The sequence below is a fragment of the Alexandromys fortis genome, unplaced genomic scaffold, assembly GCF_014885135.2.
Source record: "Alexandromys fortis isolate MF-2015 unplaced genomic scaffold, M_Fortis_MF-2015_v1.1 scaffold_16, whole genome shotgun sequence".
NCBI classification, from domain to species: domain Eukaryota; kingdom Metazoa; phylum Chordata; class Mammalia; order Rodentia; family Cricetidae; genus Alexandromys; species Alexandromys fortis.
The window spans coordinates 2,977,394-3,002,107 of NW_026067893.1; the positions used below are offsets into that span (position 1 = coordinate 2,977,394).

A 24,714-nucleotide genomic window follows, 5' to 3' on the forward strand; every position below is an offset into this window, starting at 1 on the left:
ATATATATTATATATGAACGTGGAAAGACCTTCCATTGTTATTGTGGGGTTATTGCTCTAATAATTTTAGTGAACCTTGAACAAAAGGTGAAGAAAAAGTGTAATCAACCAAACAGCATCTTACCGCCTCCTACACGGAAGCTGAACTATGCTGGAAAGGAACTCAGTGCTGGCTTACATGAAAATGTATTCCATCTTGAAATGTGAAGTCTTCTACCCAAAGATGACTTTCTGAGTTTCGGTGGCCAAGAATATACTAGGGCTATTTTTCCTATCACTTGGACTTTAAAGGACGTTGCTTTGGCGTGTTTTGCGCTAACTTCTAGTCTTCACTCTGCTGGAAAGGCTGTGCGTACTTGGCCCTCACCTGCACACCTGGGACCAGGGTGACAGCTGGTGACTCCAGGATGACGCCGGTTTGAGGTATGAACAGCCTTCTGCTCTGTGCAGTCTGAGGACTCATGAGTGAGGAACAGGAAATGGGAGTAGGGTTTTGTACAACAGGTTTAAGGTAAGGATGCCAAATCTAAACCTAAAATAGTAAAGTGGGAACTGAAGAATCAGCACAGGGTGTGGACGGAAAGGTGGCTCCGTGGTGAGGAACGCTGACTGCTCATGCAGAGGACCGGAGTTCAGTTCCCAGCGCCTACACCTGGCGGCTCACAACCACATGTGTCCAGCTCCAGGAGATCCAACACCCTCTGCCTCTGCAGGCACTGCACACACTTGCACATACCCATATACAGACACGGGCACACACGTGTGATTAAAAAACAGCAACACTAATCTGTATAGATCCCCATTCATTGCAACACGGAGCCAGACACACAGAGACAGAGAATTACAGATTTGTAAAGTCCCAAGTAACTTACCAAAAGATTAGGTTAAAAATTTGGGTATTACTATGAAGGACTCATAAATTAAAATATTCAGGTGATCTCTAAGGAAACACTTATTTGTGACCAGATCTAGAAGTCACCACCATCGGCAATGCACTGGTAAGGTGAGGGCTGACCTCATGGGCAGGAGACATTGGTTTTAGAAGGTCCCCCAAGCTTAGATGGAAGCTTTGAAGTTCTTAAGTGTTATTTTTTATTTTTATATTTGTTTTGTGGGGACTGCATAAATACAGGGAACGAGGGCCTTCTATGCTATGGAAATATTAATAATTTTTAATGGGGAAACTCCACATTTATATTTCCTCATACGTTACACAGCCAGTCCTGAATAAAATTAGCCACGGCTGCCTTATGTTATGTCTGTCTCTAATGAGAGGAAAATAAAGTAAACTTAAGCCAAATGCATGATGGGTGTTTCTGGTACATCTCGCCCCGTTCTCGGCAGTGTTGGGCTCAACACCCTCTGAGTGCTCTGTCCACGGCCGCCCCCACCACTCACATTTTACATTTCTAATGCAAGTATTCACAAGCCGTTTTCTGGGGTGACTTTTATATGACACATAGATAGACAAGTGTATGATGTAGGAAGAGCTCTGGACACATGAATCAGAAAAGTAAGAAGGAACACACTCGGAGAGAGCTACACGGCTAAAGGTAAACATCCCTAGAACTCCTTATGTAACGATTCTCTCCACCTTCCTGCACACACAGTGACTACTTGACTTACATTTAGTGCCTGAGCTGAGGGATTTTTTTTTAAATCATGTTTTCCTTGTTCCAAGCTTTAATTTTTTCAGGGCACAGAAAGGTCTCTCTAATTCCCTTTGTCAGTTTACTTTCTAAAACTGTGGCCAGACGTCTCCTCCAGCAAATGCCTGTCTAAAACGCCTATCGACTCTGCTTGATTTTCTTTTCCCTTCGTCACTAGCCACGCCTTCCAAGACAATTTCCCTTTCTGCTCTTTTACATCGCCCCCAAATCCCTCCTCAGTTTGGCATGTGAATCTTCGTGTAGCTGATCATGCTGGTGTGATTTAGCCCAAGAATGTCAGTCAAAGCAAGCAAGATGTACTCCTCGGCCTTGGGCGCTCTAAGCTTCCATGAATCATAGGTTTAGCTTTTGCAAAATGCAAAGCAATTTCACTTGCAAAAAAAAAAATCTGTGGAGATAGGGCTTTTAGTTCATAGGAAACATGTTCTAAAAAATGTCTGGGGAAGGGACACACACATACACACGAGAGAGGAAGAGAGAGAGAGGATAAATTACATTTACAGCAGTTTTCTTCCAGTTACAATACTTCCTCCCTGAACTTCATCAAACAAGAGGTGAAAACAGAATAACGAATTGCTCTTTCGTGAGAACTCACCAATGGTTCGATATTTAATAAGTTCCAAATCAGCTCTACTTTGTCAGGAAGAATCTGGTATTAAGCGCCAAGATACGGAGGAATACGTTAACTTCCTCTAACTTCCACGTAAACCACAGACACAGTCTGAAAATAGTATTGGGAATATTACATCCATCATTTAGGAATTTCTGTTCTTAGGATAAATTAAGAACAAACGCAACCTTGATTTTCCTCTGGGATCCCAACTCCACAAATGGGATACTTTGCTGTATCCGTGGTGCTGAATGGCTGACTTGTAAGGTCAAAGGGTTCTTACTCTTGGGAGGACTGCCCATCCTGACTCACTTGTGCAGCCTAAGACGCTGCTCGGTGCAGTCCGCATACGCCAGCCTCCCGCTAATAAACGCTGCTCCAAACAGCGTTATCGAGACAGTGGCAGCCCCATTAAGCTGTCTGCATCATCTCATCTTTTTCTTTTTTCTTTCTTTTTTTAATCTAAGATTGTTCTCATTATGAACAATTTCTGGGGCAGAAGAGAACTGTGAAGGAGTAAGCATTCAAATTGCATCTCAGATGGGGCCATTACAGTAAAGTGGAGCGTCCCAATCAAGCATCCTGCCTGCGAGTTGATTACCACATCCATGATTGTTTATGTGTTTAACTGTTTGGGGAAGACTAATTTCCCCCCTGGAAGTATCTGTAAGGAAGGAGAGCGCTGAAACGGGCAGAACTGGAACGTCAGTGCCACAGGAGGCTAAAACATGGGAAGAAGGAATTTTGCTACGCGCACCAAGAGATGACGCAATGCACAACCTTCAAAGGCAGAGAAGAAGAAGCAAGAACCACACGAATGCTGGTCCCAGCGGCACTAGTAACCCCAGGAGTCTCTCAGCTCTGGCGCTCAGACATCTGTCTGTGGAAGGGCAATGGCGTTTCCTGCCCAGTTAGACAAACAATGATAAACCTTGGGTGTTAACTAAGTGCTTCAATTTCCATAACATCTGGCTTCCTAAAACTTCTAAGATTAGGATGAAATGTCTTAGAAGAATCATTTTAATATATTTTTTTACTTTGCAGTAGAGTCAGACTTTAAGGAGGAGGGCATCCCCTTGAACATCCCTTGATTTAGATATCAAAGGTATTCTTCCGACCCGTTGTACATAGTATCGTTCAAACATGTAAATGTAAGGCAGAAATTCACCAATAATTTTTAAAAGAACAAGATGAACTTGTGCAAATTACAATTTATTTCTAGTATTTCTATCCTTTTATACAAGCTCACCAGATGATGTCAGAAGGAAGATTTTAAGTTGTTTTCATCTGGGCCATTTTAAATTCAAACTCGCTTTTGTAGACTACAGCTTACTTTTAAAGTCTAGAGTTTGTTTTATTGATTTCAAATATGTCATTTTCTCAGCTTCAATTATTGCATTGTGAGTAATGGAAGTTTAATTTTCATTCGTTGGAAGATCTATGCCTCGATCTGCTTTTGACACACTCCAATTTACAGAAGACTGCTATTAATTTGTAAGTTTCATCAGGGAACTTTCTCCCTGATCTGCTAAAATTTCCCTTACCCCGCACCACAGATTCCAGCTCTTTGCGTCTGACTGCTACCTCAGTCTTTGTTCGTTATGCCACATTTAAAAGCAACGTAACTTTGAAGTCACACAATGGACTTCAGGAGCTATGGCCTAAGATAGAAACTTAATGTGGACATTTCTACGATGTGTCTGCCAGATGATATATCTGTGCTTTGAAACTTAATACTAACTACCCCTAAAACCTTCAGTTTACAGAAAGCATGGCGACCTGAAGGACTGTGGAACCTATCATCTGCAGACACTAAAACGTAGATTCTGGAGGTCTGTCTAAGAAAAAGAACAGAATGTTAAACTAAGAACTTCATTCTGAGTACCAGTCTGTAAAAGACCTATGCAGTGAGGGAACTTTTTACCTTAAATCACCAACTTCGGGTCAACCCACTCCTGAGATGGTAGTGGCTGAAGTCCCTGAGATCATTCAAGGGCAGCCACTCCTGGCAGTATACACCTAGCAATGAGATACAGGCAGAAGGCGGTGCTACTTAACGGATCCTTGTGACACACAGTGGACTCGGGAGCCCTGCATCCATTTGCTCCTGTAACACCGTTGGTATAGGAAAGATGACTCAGTGGTTAGGGACTGGGGTTCAGACCCCAGCACCTACAGGTCCGTAACTCTGGTCCTCATGGATCTGGTGCTCTCTTCTGGCCTCTTGGACACTGTATCCATCCTGTGCACAGACGGACATTTGCATAGAAATGCAACTCCAGCATTTTTCATAGTAGGTCAATATTCTGATTTGTAATAATCACTACCAAGAATGCTCCATCACATAAATATGTAGTTTTTAAAAACGCAGGAGTATTTTTACAAGCATTTCAGAAATTATTAGAAATTCTATCCTAACCCTAAGACAAAAGTTTGTCTTTATGACACTCAAATCAGCAACTTAAACAGTATCTTAAAAACCAGTTATTCTGGGGGGGGGGTAAAAAAACAGTTATTCTAACATAATACAATAAAGGAGTTAGTGATTTAATAATTTTAAGGAATTATGATAGAAAACATTAAAGTTTCTATTTTAAAATTAAGCTATACATAAAAATAATCAAATAAAATGAAGAATAAATTCTTAGCACAACCCTAAAAGTCACATATACATCTTAACTACCTTGAAGTGGCCCTAGTCAGCCAAATGTCGGAGGAGAGACCTAGAACATGAGTCTATAACCCCACATGTCAGAATGTCAGAGAAGAGACCTAGAACAAGAGTCTATAACCCCACATGTCAGAATGTCAGAGAAGAGACCTAGAACATGAGTCTATAACCCCACATGTCAGAATGTCAGAGAAGAGACCTAGAACATGAGTCTATAACCCACATGCCAGAGAAGAGGCCTAGAACATGAATCAAGGCACACATAACCCCAAGCCAATGATACTCACTCCAAGCCCTCTTCTCAGACAGCACATCCCAAGGACGTTCCGAGTGCCAGGTGTCAGGATCTACAGAAATGCATTTAATCCCTTTCTCAGTCTGACTTTCAGACAATATACTCATGTTACAGATGATGTGAGAATAAACATACACTGGACAATTTAATTGGTATCTTTATATACTGTAAGAAGGGCAAGCCACAGAATTCTCTAGGCACTTTAATATCTTAAGAAGGTTTTACTTGCTTGGTTTTATGTGTACGTGTGCTTTGCCTGCATGAAAGCCTGTATACCATGTGTGTGCTTTGTGCCCCCAGAGGTCAGAAGAGGGCATCACATCTCCTAAAATTAAGTATAGATCGATCAGATGCCACAAGGGTGCTGGGAACTCAACCTAGGACCTCCATAAAAGAGAAAAGGAGCTTTTCACTGCTTACACATCGCTCCAGCCTCAGGGACTTTAATCTTTAATTTTAATTCCCCTGCATTGTCCACACATGTGTAAAGTCCAGCTTCATTATTCCAGTAACTGTCAATGTACACTGCTTACGCATATAGCTTCATGAGCATCCTTCAGTGATAGAAACACCTTCAGTGATTGACAGACAGCAGACTATAAAGCCAAGTCCAGTCTCCAGGTCCAGTGCGTGGTGAGGAGGCTGCCATATGCGACTTTTATAACTTCGAAGGAAAACTCCAGAGCGATGTTCCTTGTTGAACAAGTTATTTCCTTTCTTGAATTGTTCTGGAAATTGACTCTGTCCCATGGTTTAGAATGTGTGGGCTGTGTTTAATTCTTTTGTATCTTCATTTAATTTAATGGTCACATGTTATTAACCAATGCTGGTTTGTTCATTTGTCAGTGTTTATGAAAGTATACCTTCATTAGTAAGAAAAACTGGTAAAATGACCTATTTAATATTACATAACAATAATAAAAACATACCGGGCAATTGTCTTCTGTGGAAAAGGAAATACGTTATGTTTTCTGGCTAATTGCTGTAAGAGCACAATAAATGTGCCTAAATTAATTAGAACCAGGCTATGATTCCCTTAATTCCAAATTAAATGCAATAATTATGAAATATAAGGTTAAATTAGCTGAAATGACGCATAAGAGTCATCCTCTAAAGTGCATGTGGGACACATGGCCCCCTGACACTACCAGGTGACGTGAGCATGTTCAGAGCTGCTACCAGGAACCCGAGGACCCCGTCTTCCTAAGCGCAATGGCAAAGCACAGTGTCATAGACTAGCAAATCCTAGCCTGGTTGGCAGGTGCAGGAATAGATAAAATGGCTTCTCAGTACGGGGTGATGCTCTGTGGGCAAAGTGATGGCTGTGCACATAGGAAAACTTGAATCTAAATCTCCTGGGTGCACAGTGCACATCTGTAAGCCCAAGGCTCCTCCAGGGAGGTGAGAAACAGATGGGAGAATGGAGAGTCAGCATGCCAAGCAGGTGCAGCAGGGAACAAGAGACCCCGTGTCAGACGAGCTGAAGATGAGCGCTGTGACTGGCTTGTTCTCTGTCACACGTGTGTGTGTGTGTGTGTGTGTGTGTGTGTGAGCTCGGACCAGGGGGCTTGCTGCAGAAGGCCGTGTTCGACTACAGTGAGTGTGCTTATGGGGCCCAGTGCCTCAGCACAGGGAACACAAGCCAAGGAGACGGCTACAAGGTGGCTACCTTTACGACTAGATTAATGACGGTGTTGACAAAAATGGGGCTGCTGGGGAGAAATGCCGTTTGAGAGACAATAATGGTGCCTCTCAATGGACATTAAATGAAGGAAGGAGAGACCGATGTGTCTGGACTATGCAGTTATGAGAGAAAGCGTACTAAGATGATTTAAGGGTGGAGGGCCAGCGATACGGTCAGAGCACAAACGCGTGTGTTTAATAAATGAATGAGTGAGGACAGTTCAGACAGAATGCAAAGCACAGAAGACAAACTCTGGGGACCCACGGTCATGAGACAAAGCGGTGGGCCATAAAACCGCCACAGCAATTATCATAAGCCCTTGCAATCAAAATAAAATAATCTTACAATAACTCAGCCTTGTGGAGAGAACAAATGTTATTCCCCACAATTTCCAGATGAGCAAATCGCAGCTCAGTGCTTCTGTGACCTCCCCAAGGTAACACAGCCAGTAATTAGGAAAGCCTGTATTTAAATCCAAGTCTTTACTCCAAATTCTGTTCGTTAATCAAGTTAATTTACATTATTCTAGAGAAGGTTCCACCCCTGAACGTATACGAGTGTGGGGATAAAAACGATTTACAAACAGCTTCTTTAGCACAGGAAAGGAGGATCAACAGCTTTCCTCAGACACTTCAGTCGTCCCGTCCCCTGAGGTCTAGAAGTTGTGTGAGACTGTAAATTCACACGGAAGTTACAGCTGTGGGGACTCTCTTACCAGCAGGTACCAGGGAGCAAACTTCCAAAGCGTGATTACTTGTCAGGTTTTCTGAGGAAACTACCATCTTAAGCATTGGTAGGCTAGGATGCTCATAGGGGTTAGAGGCCAGAGACGGTACTAAACAGCCTACTGTGTGTACGACTTCACACCAGCGGAGAGCCTACTGTGTGGTGACTGCACATCAGTGGAGAGCCTACTGTGTGCACAATTTCACATCAGTGGAGAGCCTACTGTGTGCACTGTTTCACAACAGAGGAGAGAAAAGCAGGGACATGCTACTACAAAAGCCAAGGTGTGGCCACACTACTCCACACACATCACTGCTGATACCCCACAGCACCTCAGTGAACACGTTAAACTAGCTTTTCACGTCTGCTGCTTCCCCGTGAGTTCCACCCGTGCAAAACTCATTCTCTAACATTTATTGCAAGAGTTGAGATCACATCAGAGAATAAACCTGAGAAAATTTTGACCTTTGGGGAATTATTATGCTTCTGTGGGACGGGGGAGGTGCTGACAATGAAATAAAGAAGGGAATGCCCACAAATTTAGATGATCCTGACGGCAGAGAGGAGGGAGCACAGGCTGATGAGAGGAGCTGCGCGATATTAACTGCAATATATTTCAAAATAGCTAAAAGTCTGAACAGGCCAACAACAACCATGTATTGTACATCAAGGGTGGGTTAAATATAGCACTGTAGGACACCATGAGACATTAAATCAACACGCAGTGGATTATAGATCTAGCAGTAAAATGTGAATTTATTAAACTCCTAAAGATGACACCACCGGAGGAAACTTAGGCAAACAAAGAAGTGGTTGTGCCTTTAGAGAGGACACCAGGGAGTGGCTGTGCCTTTAGAGTGGACACCAGGGAGTGGCTGTGCCTTCAGAGGTTGGTTGTCACCAAAAGCACAACCGCTCAGGAAAGACTTGATAAACTGGCCTTAATTCAAGTTAAAAGCTTCTTTATTGGCCGGGCGGTGTAAATGATAATGGCAAGAAAATAAGACAACAAACTACATAGGGAGAGAAAAATCACATGGAGGACACGTGACAGAGAACTTTCATCTACACATGAAATGAACCCTTAAAACTCAACAATAAGAAGACAGCAGGCCAAAGACCGGAACAGACACCTCACAAAGATAATGAAGAGTGGGCAGACATGCGAAAAGGATGCTTCATCAGCCAGGGCTGTGGACCAGAGGCAGAGCTCACCCAGCATGCCCCGCACCACCACCACCCAGAACAAATATAAACATACGAGAAACGAAGGCCCCTTTGCTGGTACAGTTCATGACACCTGCCTCACAGTTCGTGTGTGTTTTACATGTATGAGTCCTCCAAAAGCCTGGATGAACAGAATGTTGCCAATGGCATGTTTCTGCCACACAGAATTTGGATTTTTATTAAGCTTAGATGCCGGACGGATAGCGCTCAGCTGGAAGAGGACCAAGGTCCCTGTGGGTAAGCTTCTTCCCCACGGACAGGCTTCTCACTGGTCATGGCTCTACTCAAGGTTATTCCGACCAAGACTGTTTGACTCCAAAGTTCTCTCTAATAATACTCTGGAAACAAAAATATGTACACAAGGCAAAACAAAATCACGGCCACCACCAGCAACAAATGCCTTTTGATTTGGTCTCTCACTTAAACGTGTTTCAGTGGATTTGAGCAGGGAGATGATAGTCCTGACGAAGAAAATATCCCAGTGCACTAGGAAAGAGCACACTGCTCCTTAACCGTGTTTTCCCAAATGGAGAGTTCAGTGGCCGGCCAGACTCTGGGGACGGTGTTTGTGGAGCTTGTATCTCGTCCACAGGAGCACACGGATCCCCAGGGCACAATCGGGCCACAGCTCTAGTGAATGCTTATTCCAACATTGCTTCTGCCGCTGCAAGGCCACATGCTCCCTGACACACACTCACACTGTTCACTGTGAGAAGCCAGAAGGGCTGCCGTCCTACACGCGAACGCACAAAGTGTAATTACTGTCATCTTTAATAGGTGCTTGAATAGTATTTGAGGCCAATTTCAGGCACTTCAAATAATGTATTATTATAACAGAAGAAAAGTTTTTTAAAAATGAAACAAGCCTTTTGCTATCATTTTCAGCTTTCTTTTGATAATGTGAATTGATTTTTTTTTTTTAAAAAAGAGCTCCAACAGCTAGAGCTTTGAAACTCTCCCTCAAATAGGTCAGAGCCTTACTTCCCTAGTTGTGTGGTACAGCATGAAAGGCTGCCTGGGCTTTCTCAGGACTTTCCTCCGCAGGGGACCCCCCGTGGAGCATTTCTCTCAGAAAAAAAGGATCCGTTGACTGAGCCTATCCTAGAGCTAACAAACGGCTTTCCATGGGGAAGCTGCAGCAAATTGAGTGCAGCTATCGACCAGCCTTCTGTAGTTAAAAATACAGCCAACTACACCTTGTCTGGTTCACTCTTGAGTTACTGGCCATTCTCATGCTCTGCTGGCGGTACTTAGAGCTTGATAACCTTCCAGGCAAGGAGAACAAGAATATTAAGTGCTATTGTCTCCTTCTTAGATTTTATAGTGTGCAACACACATGATCTATCTACACCTGTTTGTATATATAATAACATAGACATATATGTATGTATACAATAATAACACACACATGTATGCATGTATTTTAGTCAACAGTAATACAAAACTATCCTGATCATATTTTAAACATGTATATTCCTTTCAAGAGAAAGGTGCTTAAAATTCAATTGGCTTAATTATTCTAATAATAACCTAACATATTTATCTTTCTTTCAATCCAGGATAATTGCTTAACAGGAAAAGATATGCCCTATTAAATGATATAATTAAACTATAAATTATTTTAAAACCACCCAGACAAGCTATTTAGGAGTATTTAAAAATAGTTATATTACTTTATTTTCTTATTTAAAGTACCAATGAAAATGACGAAAAACTAAAGTACTTCTCAGTCACAGTTTCCATTATTAAATATTTCTTGCGGTGTGCATGTGTCTGTGTATCTGAGAGTGCATACATGTCTGTGTGTGTGGGGTGGTGTATGTGCTTATGTGTGCTCAGCAGTCAGCAGAGGGAGCAGATCCCTGGAGGTGGGGTTGGAGGTGTTTGGAGGTCATCCGGGTGCTATCCGATGCTACAGTCCATGTCCTCACGACTGTTGACTGCAGTGCACATGGTTGACTGAAGGTCTCTGCACCCCCAACACCCTGTGTTTGAAGGAGAAAAACCTGTCATCCAAAGATGACTGTAGCAGGTTACCTACAAAAGATACAGTACTTGTGCAAACAAATCCAAAACAATAAAACTCCCTACTAAAAATCCATTTATTGTGAGCTTCGTAATTCTTCCTAGGTAAGAAGCATAATTTTAAGTTGTGTGTATGTGTTTGCATGTGTGTAAACACGTGGAGATCTACATGTGCATACACCAGAGGTTGATACTCAGTGTTATCCTCACTCACGGTTCACTGTATATTTGGAAACAACGTCTCTCACTGACGCTGGAGCCCAGGGATCTTCTTGTCTCTTCCTCCAGGTGCTGAAAGCTACAGGTACAAACCACAGTGCCCTGTGTTCCTCATGGACAGACCACAGCGACCCATGTTCCTCACGGAGAGAGTACCATGCCCCATGTTCCCCATGGACAGAGCACCATGCCCTGTGTTCCCCATGGACAGAACACCGTGCCCCGTGTTCCCCATGGACAGACCACCGTGCCCTGTGTTCCCCATGGACAGACCACAGTGCCCTGTGTTCCACATGGACAGACCACTGTGCCCTGTGTTCCTCATGGACAGACCACTGTGTCCTGTGTTCCTCACGGACAGACCATCGTGCCCCGTGTTCCTCATGGGTGCTTTGAACTTCCTTGTGCCTGTAGAGCAAGCACCTTGCCGACAATGAATCTCTACAGCCCTCAGCAGTAAACGGTAGGAAGCATAAAGTGGACAAACCATCATACGTATGTTTTTTTCTTTAACTTTGTGTAATATTCGTTTTATGTTCTGTGATATATATGAGATATTGGGGAGTGGTTGGTGGCTCATATCTGTAATTTCAGTACGTGAGATGTAGAGGCAGGAGGATCAACTCTGAGGCCCAACTGCCTCATCCAGGGAAGCTTCACAGTGAGTTTACGACAGGAATGACTGGTAATGAGACTCTGCCTCAAACAAAGCAAAGCACATCCTATTAAAATTATGAAACGATTCTTATAAAGACAGAATTACTTGTTACATATAGTCTCCTTAGAAAGATAGATAGATAGATAGATAGATAGATAGATAGATAGATACAGATAGAGATAGAGAACTGTTGTGCAGCTGGGCTGATGTTGGCATGCACCTTTAATCCCAGCACTCAGGAGGCAGAGGCAGATGGGTGTCTTTGAGTCTAAGGCTAGCCTGGCCTATAAAGCAAGTTCCATGACAGTCAGGGCTGTTATAAAGAGAAACCCTGTCTCAAAAACCAACCAACCAACCAACCAACCAACCAACCAACCAACCAACCAATTAGCCATCCAGCCAGCCAACCCACCAACCCACCAAGTCACATTTATGCAAAATCAAAAGAGTTGTCATGCAAAGACTCGTAGTGTTCAAAAGCAAATTCTGTAATTGATAGTAATCCATCAGGAACACAGCAACACTTTCTCTCTGGGGATTCCACGGCAGGTTTAAAGCAGCAGCAGGTCTCACCCTCACCTGCCAAGAGGACGGGAGCTAAGTCAGTGTCTCTCAGTATTGCCTCCTGTAGAGTGGCAGACTTGTCCAGCCTTCACCAATCTCGCACTCACCAGTCTTTATGACATAGAGAAGGGTTCAACTTAGAGCAGTGGGCATTTTGCTTTTCTGTAATTTCACTGGGAAAGTGAATCGATCAAAAAGATTTCCAAACATCTTCCTGAAGAGATAACTCAAGGGAAAAGAGTCACGCAGAGCGTCACACAAGTCTAGGGCTCTTTCTGGCATCAAGTGTCCTCTAGAGGTCAGTACATAGAAAAGGCTGCTCATGTTTTCCTGTGTTTTAAATGTAGGAACTTACATTGGGATAAGTAAGAGTCAAATTCATCTTCAAAATGCAACTAATTTCAGGACTAAAGAGCATAAGGAACACGGGCTGCTGCTCAGAGGACCTGGGTTTGTTCCCGGCTCCCACATGAAGGCTCCACACATACGGCTATAACTCCAGTCCCAGGTGACCCAACCTGCTTCCGGCCTGTGCAGACACCTACCACTCACAGCATGGGAGCACATATACTCATACACATAAATAATTTAAATACACATAGTAATCTTATTAGCTTTCTGACAATATACTTAAAATCAGAATTTTTCCCTTTGATTATCAATAATAAAACAAAATTATTCATATATTTAAAGAATCTCTAGAGAGAACAATCAGCTTTTTTTAAGTTAACAGTAAAATCTTTTTAGGCAGGTGACATGATACACATGACTGGGTAATAATTCATACACATCACATATAATTTAATGCTATTGATGCCCTAGAGATTTATGAATTAAGTTATTTAATGTTATAAGATCTATGATTGGCATTGCTTTTAATGATTCCAAGAACAGATGTGTTCTGTGATAACTAGACATGATGGATATATCAATCACACTTGTAAGTAATTACACACCCACCGGTCTATCAAACAATGTTTCGAACTACAGGAAGTGCTTTGCAGATGATAACAACAGTGAGACTGGACACAAACATTCAGAGGTTATACAAGACTGAGGAAAACTTAATTACCAATACTAGTTTGTACAGATGCATGAACCCTTGTTTATTTACAGAAAACAGTGATCACTTACGGTCTACTACATGAGAAGGATCCTATAAAATATACAAAGGTCACATGTACTGACTGTGTGGGGCTTGTCTGTGCTAACGATTGTCTCCGTGTTTGGGAATCATAGATGTCTCCACGGTGGCAAATGTAAAATCTTGTCTACAAAGCGATCTCCACAACAACAAGTGTAATTGCTCATTTGTTTTCATCTTTAATATATTTTCATTGCTTTTCCTTTGCTAGGCAGGAGTACTCCAAGCTGACACCCTCTGTATCTTTCACCTGCACAAAACCACCTCGAGGGGCTACAGAGATGGCCTGGGAGAGAAAGTGTCTGCTGCACAAACAGGAGGCACCTGGACAGGCAGATGGTGCATGCCTGCACCCTGAGTGTCTGCAGAGGGCAGAGACAGGCAGATCTCAGTGCTTACAAGGGAGCAAAAGTGAAGAGCGTGGCTTCAGAGAAAGACTATCTCGCAGAACTAAGGTGGAGTGTGGCAAAAGAATGTCTTACTCTGGCCTCCACACAGACTCGAACAACGACAGGCATGAATGCACATGTAGGTGTGCATGCACGCGCGCGCGCACACACACACACTCATGTGTGAGCCGCAGAATGGATAAGACTTGTGTGAGACACAGTTTTGAAGCCATCAGGAGAAAGCATGAGGGAAATGCCTCAAGAGGGGGCAGAGGCAGAGGTTCTCATCAGGACTCTGAGCCCAGGAGATTAAAAACAGGGGTATCAAGTGGAATTGGATCAAATTAAAAAGATTATACCCAAAAATTAATATCCGAATGGAGACAAAATAGAGATGGGAGAAAGCACTGGCCAACAGTCAACAGAAAGGCATTTAAAACACAAGAACAAAAAGTTAAACAGCACGGAGCAGCTACCCCACCCACAAGGGGTGATAGAAATGAAGAGACTTCAAATGAAGAAACAGAAAAATAAAATATACACAAAAGCCCAATCCCTTTAGCTATTAGGGAAATGCAGCCTTAACTACATTGGGATTCCACCCCCTCAAGCAGAATGGTAACATCAAGAAAACAAACAACAAATCTGGATCTGGCTCAGGGGAAGTGCCACCTTTCCCAGTGGAGTAGAATGTTCAGCCATCGAGACAGACCCATCTAGCCTTCTGATTGGGTGGTTTGAAGGAGAGGTTCTCTAAGAGTCTTGGCATTTGAACACTTGATGTCCAGTAGGGCGCTCTTTGGGAAGAATTAGGAGATGTGACCTTGCTGGAAGTAGTCACAGGGCAAAAGTCTCCTGCAATTCCCAGTGTTTTCCCTAGACTCCACCCTCTGCTCCCAAGACTCCACCCTCTGCTCCCATGGCTCCGCCCTCTGCTCCCATGACTCTGCCCTTTTCTCCCATGACCCCACCCTCTCCTCTGACTCTTTCACTGTTAATGTTGCGACTCCATTGAATCCATCAACAAAACCCAGGACAACCAGTGCATTTCCAAACCCTTGGACACTTTATTTTAATCATAACTGCTAAGTCCCATTGGCCATGTGAAGTCACAGGACTCGTAACTGGACAGCTCTGGGAGTTGTTCTATTTATTACAAATAGGCTGTGAGATCTAAACTTTTAATAGTTTAATGACAATGATAATTTAAGCAAATCTTAATTATTACTTTATTATGAGGGAGTTTGAATAATTTTTGTGTTTAAAGACTTTTGTACTTCTTATATGATTTGTCTACATTGATCACTTTTGGTTGTTATAAACTCTACCTATTTATAGTCTAGCTACAAAAGATTTGGAACAGATTCAGCTAGTTCTTTTCTTTCCACACAGATCTTGAGGTAACACAATTCCAGGGAAGAACAAGCCCATCTTTTCCTTATAGATTGATATGCCTATTTTTTCATTTACTATGTTTCTACATAGTAACTGCTTAGACACTACAAGCATTTAACTAATAATCTGATTAAAGTCAATGACTGACATTAAAGTATTTCATGTCCTTGTCCTTCACAGTACAAATCTGAGGTGACGTATACCTAGATGCTTGTTACTGTTGCTTTATACCCTTCTACTTCACCGGTGCACAGCTCTGTGCATTGTGAAGAATATCAATAATCAATATTTTAAGAATATAAGTCCAAATAACTGGTGCACATCTCCACTCAGAGACTGTTTAAATGGGATTAAGTTTGACAGCAGCACCCAATGAGAACTGAGCATGCAGCACCGAAGGTAGTGCTCTTCCACAGAGGAAGGAGGGAGGCTCTGGAATGTGCTATTGCTGCCTTACTGTAACTATGACAGGGGAAAGCAGAGCTGGAGTCTGAGAACTTTGGCTTCAGGTTTAATGTTCCATGAATTACAGATAAGGGAGTCACAGTTTCGGCCTTGATTCTACTTTTCTTTATGCTTTGATTTCTAAAGTAATAGTTTCTGAGAGATGGAAACACTAGTAAGATCTAAACATGACTGCCAATGAAGTGAGTCAGTTGTTCACCAACCAAAAAAATATAATAAAATATAGAGAAGTTATATTTCAAGATGTATTTTACTTTTGCCTATGTATGTCTGCCTATGAATGTCACACATGTACAGATGTCCACAGAGGCCACTGCACTGCCGTAGCTGGCATTACAGGTGGTGGCGAGCCCCCATGGGTGCTAGAAACCAAGACTGGGTCCCTCTGAAAGAGCAGCAAGAACTCTTAACTCCCAAGTGATGTTATATTAGCAATGTAATTACCTTTTATCCATTTTTCTAATCTTAATAATAGACTACGAACATTATTCATAAAATAATATAAACAGTACTACCCAAAGAAGTTCAGGAAATGGCAACTCTTTCTAAGGACGTTTAATAGAGGAAGAAAAGAGAAATGGACAAAAAAAAAGATCATTAGCAATAATCCTTGAGCTTTTTTTACTTTGGAATTCTTGGTTTATTGTTTCTAATAACGAAGAAAGGAGAAAAACAAGACAGACTCAATACAGAAAGGATATTACTATTACCCAATGGTTGAAATCCACTGTGTTTACATTTGAACTGAGGTGGAGAGATGGTTCAGTGGGCAAATGGGTTGAAAACCTGAGTTTGGGTCTCCAGAATCCCAGTTCTGGAATTCTTACACTGAGATGGGGATGTAACAGGAGAATCCGCAGAATCCCCAGGCCAGGGAGCCTTGCTAACATGGTGGTGCTAATTAAAGGTCTGTCACAAACACTATGGAGGATGAAGACTGAAACCTGGGCTGGTCATCTGACCCTACCATGCATCAGAGCACATACACACATGCTGTGCTCATATACACGTAAGCATGCACACATGCACACACACAGAAATAAACACACACATAACAGACAAAAAGATATATAAGAGCAGACCAAAGGATGAAGAGCTGATAAAGTTACTCTGACAACATGCAACATTTTCGTTTAGAAAACAAAGTAATGATGAACATCAACTTTTATTTGAGATCTATGGCTCATACTGAATATTTTCCTTAATATTTATAATTTAAAATCTGGTTGTGAACATAATTTAAAACACCATAGATTAATAAAATAACTTATACCTTTCATGGCTACTCTATGGAAGGATCTACCATTTTTATATATTCTATATAAGCTAGAATGCATTTGCACTTTATAAATGAACACTCTGAATCCTGATGCAATGCTCATTTCCAGAATTAAGGCTCCTGAGGGGGAAAAGAAAATTGCTGCCTGTGAAAGCTAAACACAATGCTGCATAATCGATTGGCCCACTTGACGGCATCAGCCGCGTCCTTTGATGACAGATTAAGTAAATATGAGAGCAGACAACACAAACATTATGGGTATTATATTGCACATTGCAGTAAAGACGGTGAAATTGGTCACGCTCTAGAGCAAGCAATATGGATAACGTGTTTTATGAGAAATGTATTTATAAGGAAATTAAGGGATAGTGTTCATATTAATTATACAAACGCTGCAAATACAGTGGCAGAGTGTGTGGAATAAACCAAAGTGGCCTTCAGGTCTCCAGGAGTGGAGGCATGTGCCAGTCCTTTAGAAAAGAAAAGAGGGGAAAGTTTCTACTTACATGTGAAATGGAGAGCCCTACACTAAGCGAGAAGAAGCTACAATCCCTATCCGTTTAAGCACAGCGGACAAACAGAACGATGCCGCTGATCACGAGCATTAGTCAGATGAATTGTAGACGGGACAAATAGGGTGGCTTCTTGGCCTCCTTCACTCTGGAACACAATCGGGAAGCTTCAGGATGGGCAAGGAAGTGCTCCACACTGGTGCTGTCTCGGGGTGTGTGTGCATGTGCATACACGTGTGTTTGTATGAAGTTATATCAGGAAAACAGTTGCTAGCTCTACCTAGTACAGAACATATAGGCTTCAAGAAAGGTACAAACGCAGACACCACAGGAATGACTTTATATTAACAGCTAATGGAATGTTCTGGCTGTGGTCTGAAGGTTTTATCCTATGAAAATTTCTATTCCCAAACCTCACCCTTAATAGTTAGCTTATGTTAGTGTCCAGGAGTGCGGCGGCCTAGGGGAGGTGATTAGTGTTGTCACAAGGAGACATGGGGAGCCAGTTTGCTCTTCCTGTCCTGTGACATGAGAACACAGCAAAGGTGTCATTCACCAACCAGGCAGAGGGTCCCTAAGCAGACACTGAATCTCCTTGTTCCTGTGTTCACAGGTTCCAGAGTGGGCAGGACTCATTTCTGCGTTTACAAGTCACCTATGGAACCTTTGCTACAGACACCCAGTGAACTAAGAGGTGTCAGGTCTTAGCTCCTCTGCTATCCGGCCCTGAGGTGTTCTGATAGCGCTGTCTGTCTCTGCATAACTTTAAATGGGAGCAGGGCAGGCATGCTGTGACCACAGAGAGGGCTGAAACGAGTCCATCATATTTACTACACACGTGCCATTGCTAGAAATCAATTCTCCGAAGAAGCACTTATTGGTCTTTCAACTAATTTCCATCTACTTCACATGAGCTCTGAAGCGACTGGCCTAGTTCTCCCACCTGCAAGGCAGGCCAACCTGGTGATTCCCTTTGTGAACAAAGGACTCATGCTCAGAGCTAGAAAGAACACTTTCAGCTGCCTGGAGGGGCGGAGCTCAGAGCAAGGATGTTCAGCAGCAAATCAAAGGACGGGGCCATCATCCTGGCGGCAGCCTGGAGGGTGCACAGAAATGGGTCTGAGCCCAACTCTGTTGCCAGCAGAGGCTGGAGAGACACAACAGGGAAAGCCCAAGGCTGCGCTCGGTGTCCCCTTTGTCTCTGACTGTGTGCCTTATCGCAGCCAGGACCAACTCCTGCTCCTCATTAGGGCTGTCGTGTTCCGCACACTCTCATCTGCCTTATAATTGAACTTCTTATTTGAACGGCATTATGTTAATGTTATTGCTAGCTGTGGAATGCCTTGTGAAGAGGGCAACATTAAAGTTAATTTAGCCCTACATCCTGGGTAATGGATACTGTCTGGAATATAACAAACCGGAGCCACTCGGAGACGGGCTGGAATGTGCGTGCCAAGGTTACTCTCCCAATTATCAGCAACCCTAATGTGGTTATCACCTACCATCCCTCATATCTCACTAATCTCACGTTGCTTAAAGACTGTGGTTGTGGGAGCAAAAATCAGAATTTCTAATGAAGCTCCTTGTTTTCTTTTCTTTTTTTATTCTTAATTAAAGCCAGTTTTGCACTTGAGTTGAGCTTCCCAGTGAGAAAAATGAGATCAGTGTTGTAATAAGAGCAAAGAAAGCACTCCACAGATTATAGTCAATGTGCTATTTTAAAAATGCAGTAAATTTAAAAAATTATCTGGCTTCTATTGTTAAATGGCAACTTCATTCAGCAAAACCTGACATTCCCATAATTCAATGTCTACAAGGTGTTATTAAAGAAACTGCACACAGTTTGCTGGTAAGTGAAAGAAGCTTGTGTAATGTGCTCGGGTTCACGATCAGGTGTTGGAATTTCCCGGGGAACACTGTGAGGAATAATAAACATAGTAAACCCTTCACTTGTAGGCAGATCAAACTGGGAGGCTATGGAAACCTTAGAGAACAAGACTAGAAATTACATGTTTAAATCTAAACATTTAAAGATAATTATTTTCAGTATTTCAATATGATAAATCAAGAACTCTGTGATTCAAATACAACTTAATGCTTTGATGATGAACAATACTGGCCAAGAGTCTGGAATTATGGGAACCCAGAGGTATAATTCACTTCTCTATTTCCATATATGTTCATCTTTTAATTTAAAAATTAATATATGATATTAATATTTTATTTCTTAATAAATGGAGTTATTTCACTAAAGAGATTCTCATAGGCAGCTAGAAAAACCCAACTATTTATTTTATGAAGATTTTTTCCCCTGTTAATTGTTGAGCCCTATAAAAATGAGCACCTATAACATGTCCCTAACCGTTACTGCTATGGTTTGAATGGAGTGTCCCCAAAGGTCCAAGTGTTGAGAGCTTGCTGTTTAGGATGCTGCTGCTAGGAACAGAGGGGTCTAGAGCTGGGACCTTAAGTCACTGTGGACAAGTTCTCGGAACATAACTTGCCTGTGGCCTCTTCCTGGCTCCTCTGTAACCCTGTGAATCCTCTCTGGAGGGCTGATTTGGGGCCCGTCCATTGCACTCTGTTCCTACTGGGGACCTGGCTGTTTGCTGTCAAAACAGTCAGGATATGCCTCTATCTACTGATGTCACCAAAGAGCTATCTCAGGAACAGCTGCCCAGTCCGCAGACTCCAAAACTGGGAGCCAAATCAATATGTTTATCTTTGTAAGTTAGATACCTTCTTGTTTTGTTGCTAAAACACAAATGTGACTAATATCTCTCTGCTTTAGCATCTAACTCAGTCAATATTTCTGTAAAATGTTTATGAAAAAGTTAAAATTTGTGGGCATGTGTTGTTGTATGGCTGGCTACTACTTCTTCTGGAAAGCATGAAAGGGCCCTAAGACAACAGTGAAGTTCCTCCACACCAGCTAGAAGAAGAAAGACCAGCAACACCCAGTGCCAGGGAGGACTCCAAGTCACAGGCAACTGACGGCAGCACAAACCCAGTATGGGAAATGGTTATAACAAAATATATATGAATAATATATGTGTAACACATCACCCAGAAATGCTGAGAGTCTTCTAATCAAGGGAAAGAAAAGCTTATTTCCCTATGAGTAGGCAAATATTAATAACAGCTATAGTTATAGTAGCTACAAATCAGAAATAAAACGGATTTCCATTACCTGGTAACTGGACATATTTGGGTATGTTTACACAACAGGATGAACTGCTGAGTCACAGAATGAATCACATGAAGAGATCTCATTGGAAGCATCAAAGTGAAAAAGGCAAAGGTTCGTGACACATGATTAAACACATATCTGCTTATAAGAATAACCTCTAAAGATGTAAGTCGCCGAGTAAGTGCCACAGGCATGGGGCAGGGGATGGAAGGCGTGTCTATGGTAATAAGAACATTTCTATCTAGAGGAAGCTGGTCACTATGAGAATATGCACATTTATGGAACTGATACGTGGGTGTGTTCACAATATCTTAGCTTTCTAGTCAGAGGACTAAATTAACATTATTTAATAATGGATAACTTATGTTATGATAATTGTATTGGCAAATAATTCAAGAATACACAACAAAATATTTAGTGTAAAAATCAAATCATATTTTTTCATACTTGAAGGGAACTGTGTAAATGCAATGTTATGTGTATATATAATTATGTACCATATATAGTTAATGTGTACATATACTCAGAATTTATTCAATATACTAGAAGACTAGATATTTTGCTAATCAAATTTGGTAGAATGAGTTCATATTTTTCATAAATTTATTTATTCTTAATTATGACAAAATTAAACAATATTTATTGAAACAAACATTTTTTGATCTTAAGGTACTTCTGACTTGCCACCATAAGCATCATTTATTATAATCATCATAATTTATTGTAATAGGAAGTGGCAACAGCTAGTAACGAGAAGTGGCGGCAGTGTAAGGGTGGGAGGCAGTTAATGTCACTCTCTAAAGCCAGGATTCTGTACGACATCAACAGTGTCACACCTTGCGGTGCTGTCTGGGAAGCCATGTACATCTCATACATATTTTAAATTGTTGCCATTGATAAGCAGGGGCACCAAAATTAAGCATGCTTTAAATAAATGTTATCTGAAACTTCTGGAAATTTAATATATGAGCAAAATTAGTTTATTTGCAAAGATACTTTCTAAAAATTTCTAAGAGTTCCCAAAACACATAAATATCACACAGTGTTGTTTCAAAGTAAGATCTGAGAAGTGACATGTGCAAATCTCCAAAAGGCTGGACGAGGAGCTGTGATAAAAAGTCACAAGTCAGAAGTATCGAGGAGCAGTGGTATTCGGTTTATATACCCACAGCCATTCATTTTGAGTACACATGAAGACACATACTCGCACATACACAGACACACAAACACACACAATATATATTTTTGAATGGTTTTGAAAAGACTGGTCTCTCCACCTATTTGTGTGTCTGTGTCTGTGCAAAACCTGTGTCTATCCAGCCATGTTGTGCAGTTCACTGCACCATCAGCTGATCTGGTGAGACACCTGGACATTCTTCATGGAGGAATTAGTTAAAAAAAAGGTTTTTCCAAGTGTTAAAAATGGGAAACAATATTATGATGCAGAGAGTTAGGTCCACAAAGGGTCGTTTGAAAACAGGACGATTAAAGAAGGGATTATCAACTTAGCTGGGACTGACATGATGCCAATGAGGATCATGATCAGTGTGATAATTCATGTTTAATCCCTAAAAATGTTTGGTATTGGTGCCAAATACAAAAAAAAAAGCTGACTGATAAGATATAATCCTTAGAAAGACATATTAATGACACTAAGAAGAACATTCACACATGGACAGAGGAGGTGAGACTTGAAGCTATAGCACCATCATCTTATGAAACTGGAGAGGAACAGCTCATGGCTATTAGAAAACCAACCTAAATTCATCCAGTTACCACTCAAGAAGGGTCACTGGATGGTGGGTGCCCCCAAGGCTATTCAGAAGTTACCTGGAGTCCTATAGAAAGGTTTGATTTGAAGAGATTTAAGAAAGCAATAGTTTCAAAAAGATTCATCTTTTGAGAAGCAGATGTTAAATTCATGGGCCACTTGGAACAGGTTCTTCCCACAAGACTGGAAAGGTTTAGTTACAACAGTATGGAAGCTGGACAGCTAAAGTGGAAAACATGGCAGACAGGCAAGGTAACCCTGTGCCACTGGAAATGGCTGAGGGGGCTTCCACAGGCCCCCGTGTCAAATTTGGTTCAACCATTTCCTGGCAGCACTGAGGAAACTCCTCCACAGAAAAATTAAAGGACACAATGCATGTTATGGAAAAACCAAATTTGTAATCTATAAATGATCACAGACGAAAGTTAAAAATACAAATAAACCTTATAGAAATTGAGGGGTTAGTAGACACAGAGAAAGATATGACAATACGGCACCAAAATCTTGGCATCCCACATTGGCTTTTTCAGGAGGTAAATATTCAGATTTTAGGGAATGAAACTTTATTTCAGATAAAACAAAGCACACTGTAATTTGAGTGTATAGGGCCAGAAGAACAGAGAGAAGAAAGGCATATGTGCCTATAATAGTAATGAATTTATGGGAATGTGATTTGTTACAGAAATGGAATACCCAGATAAACATTCATCTCATCTCAGAAACTAACTATAAACTAACCTATGCTTCTGAGAAAAATATTAAAAGACTATAAAAGACAGTCGCCCACCACCCAGGTTGTACACAGGCAGGCCACAACAGTCTGATCATTCAAAGATATCAACCGTTCTACCTTTAAAATGGCTAACTGACAAACCTGTCGGGTCAGAACAATGACCTCGGACATGGGAAAAATTACAGGCCTTAGAATAGCTGCTAACAGGAGCAGCTAAACGGTCAACATATTGAAGAACTGACCAGTCCTTGGAATTTTCCTACATTTGTCCTTAAAAAGACCTGGAAAATGGAGAATGGTAACAGACCTAAGAGCTATTAATAAGGCAATTCAGCCAACGGTCTCTTTACTGCCTGGAATTCCCTTGCCTTCTCTATTACCTAAAGGATGGTCTAGTATAGTGATGGATTTAAACACTGTATTTCTACCTTTACAAGAACAGGATAAAGAAAAGAAATGACTTCACAGTGCCTATTTTCAATAATTCCCACCTGTTAAAAAGCATAAATGGAAAATTCTTCTATAAGGGATGCTAAATAAGCCCACAAGTGCCAATATTTTGTACAACAGCCTTGGGAAATAATTTATAAACAGTGTCCTTAATTCATAGTTTATCATTACATTGATGATATCTTATTACCTGATTCAGGTGCAGAAACCTTAGAGAAAATGTTTGAAAAAGTAAAGAAAATTTTGCCTTAAACTGGATATCAATCTGTAGAAAAATGAAAATAGATCCATATCTATCACCATTCACAAAACTCAAGTCCAAATGGATTAAAGACCTCAATATCAGTCTGAACACACTGAACCTGATAGAAGAGACAGTGGGAAGTACTCTACAACACACGGGCACAGGAGACCACTTCCTATGTATATCCTCAGCAGCACAGACAGTAAGGGCCTCATTGAATAAATGGGACCTCCTGAGACTGAGAAGCTTCTGTAAAGCAAAGGACACTGTCACTAAGACAAAAAAGGCAACCCACTAACTGGGAGAAGATCTTCACCAACCCCGCAACCGACAAAGGTCTGATCTCCAAAATATATAAAGAACTCAAGAAACTAAACAGTAAAAGGCTAATCAACCCAATTAAAAAATGGGGCACTGAGCTGAACAGAGATCTCTCAACAGAAGAAGTTCAAATGGCCAAAAGACACCTAAGGTCATGCTCAACTTCCTTAGCGATCAGGGAAATGCAAATCAAGACAACTTTAAGATACCATCTTACACCTGTCAGAATGGCTAAAATCAAAAACACCAATGATAGCCTATGCTGGAGAGGTTGTGGAGAAAGGGGTACACTTATCCATTGCTGGTGGGAATGCAAACTTGTACAACCACTCTGGAAAGCAGTGTGGCGGTTTCTCAGAAAATTTGGGATCAACCTACCCATGGACCCAGCAATACCACTCTTGGGAATATACCCAAGAGAGGCCTTATCATGCAACAAAAATATATGCTCTACTATGTTCATAGCAGCATT

General features: G+C 41.6%; 1 protein-coding gene across 5 annotated transcripts in view; it reads right to left on the bottom strand.

Moving 5' to 3' along the window:
- Positions 1 to 24,714, bottom strand: part of Atrnl1 (attractin like 1) — a 503,194-nt gene that overhangs the window by 147,293 nt on the left and 331,187 nt on the right. The window contains exon 28 of one of the 5 annotated variants that reach the window (XM_050147236.1): positions 10,583 to 10,868. The exons of 3 other annotated variants lie outside the window; for them this stretch is intronic. In XM_050147236.1, coding sequence (XP_050003193.1) covers positions 10,719 to 10,868 — 150 coding nt within the window. In that variant the 3' untranslated portion in view covers positions 10,583 to 10,718. Of the gene's footprint in view, positions 1 to 10,582; positions 10,869 to 24,714 lie in introns of those variants that run through there. One more of the 5 variants, XM_050147244.1, reaches the window with a different exon arrangement.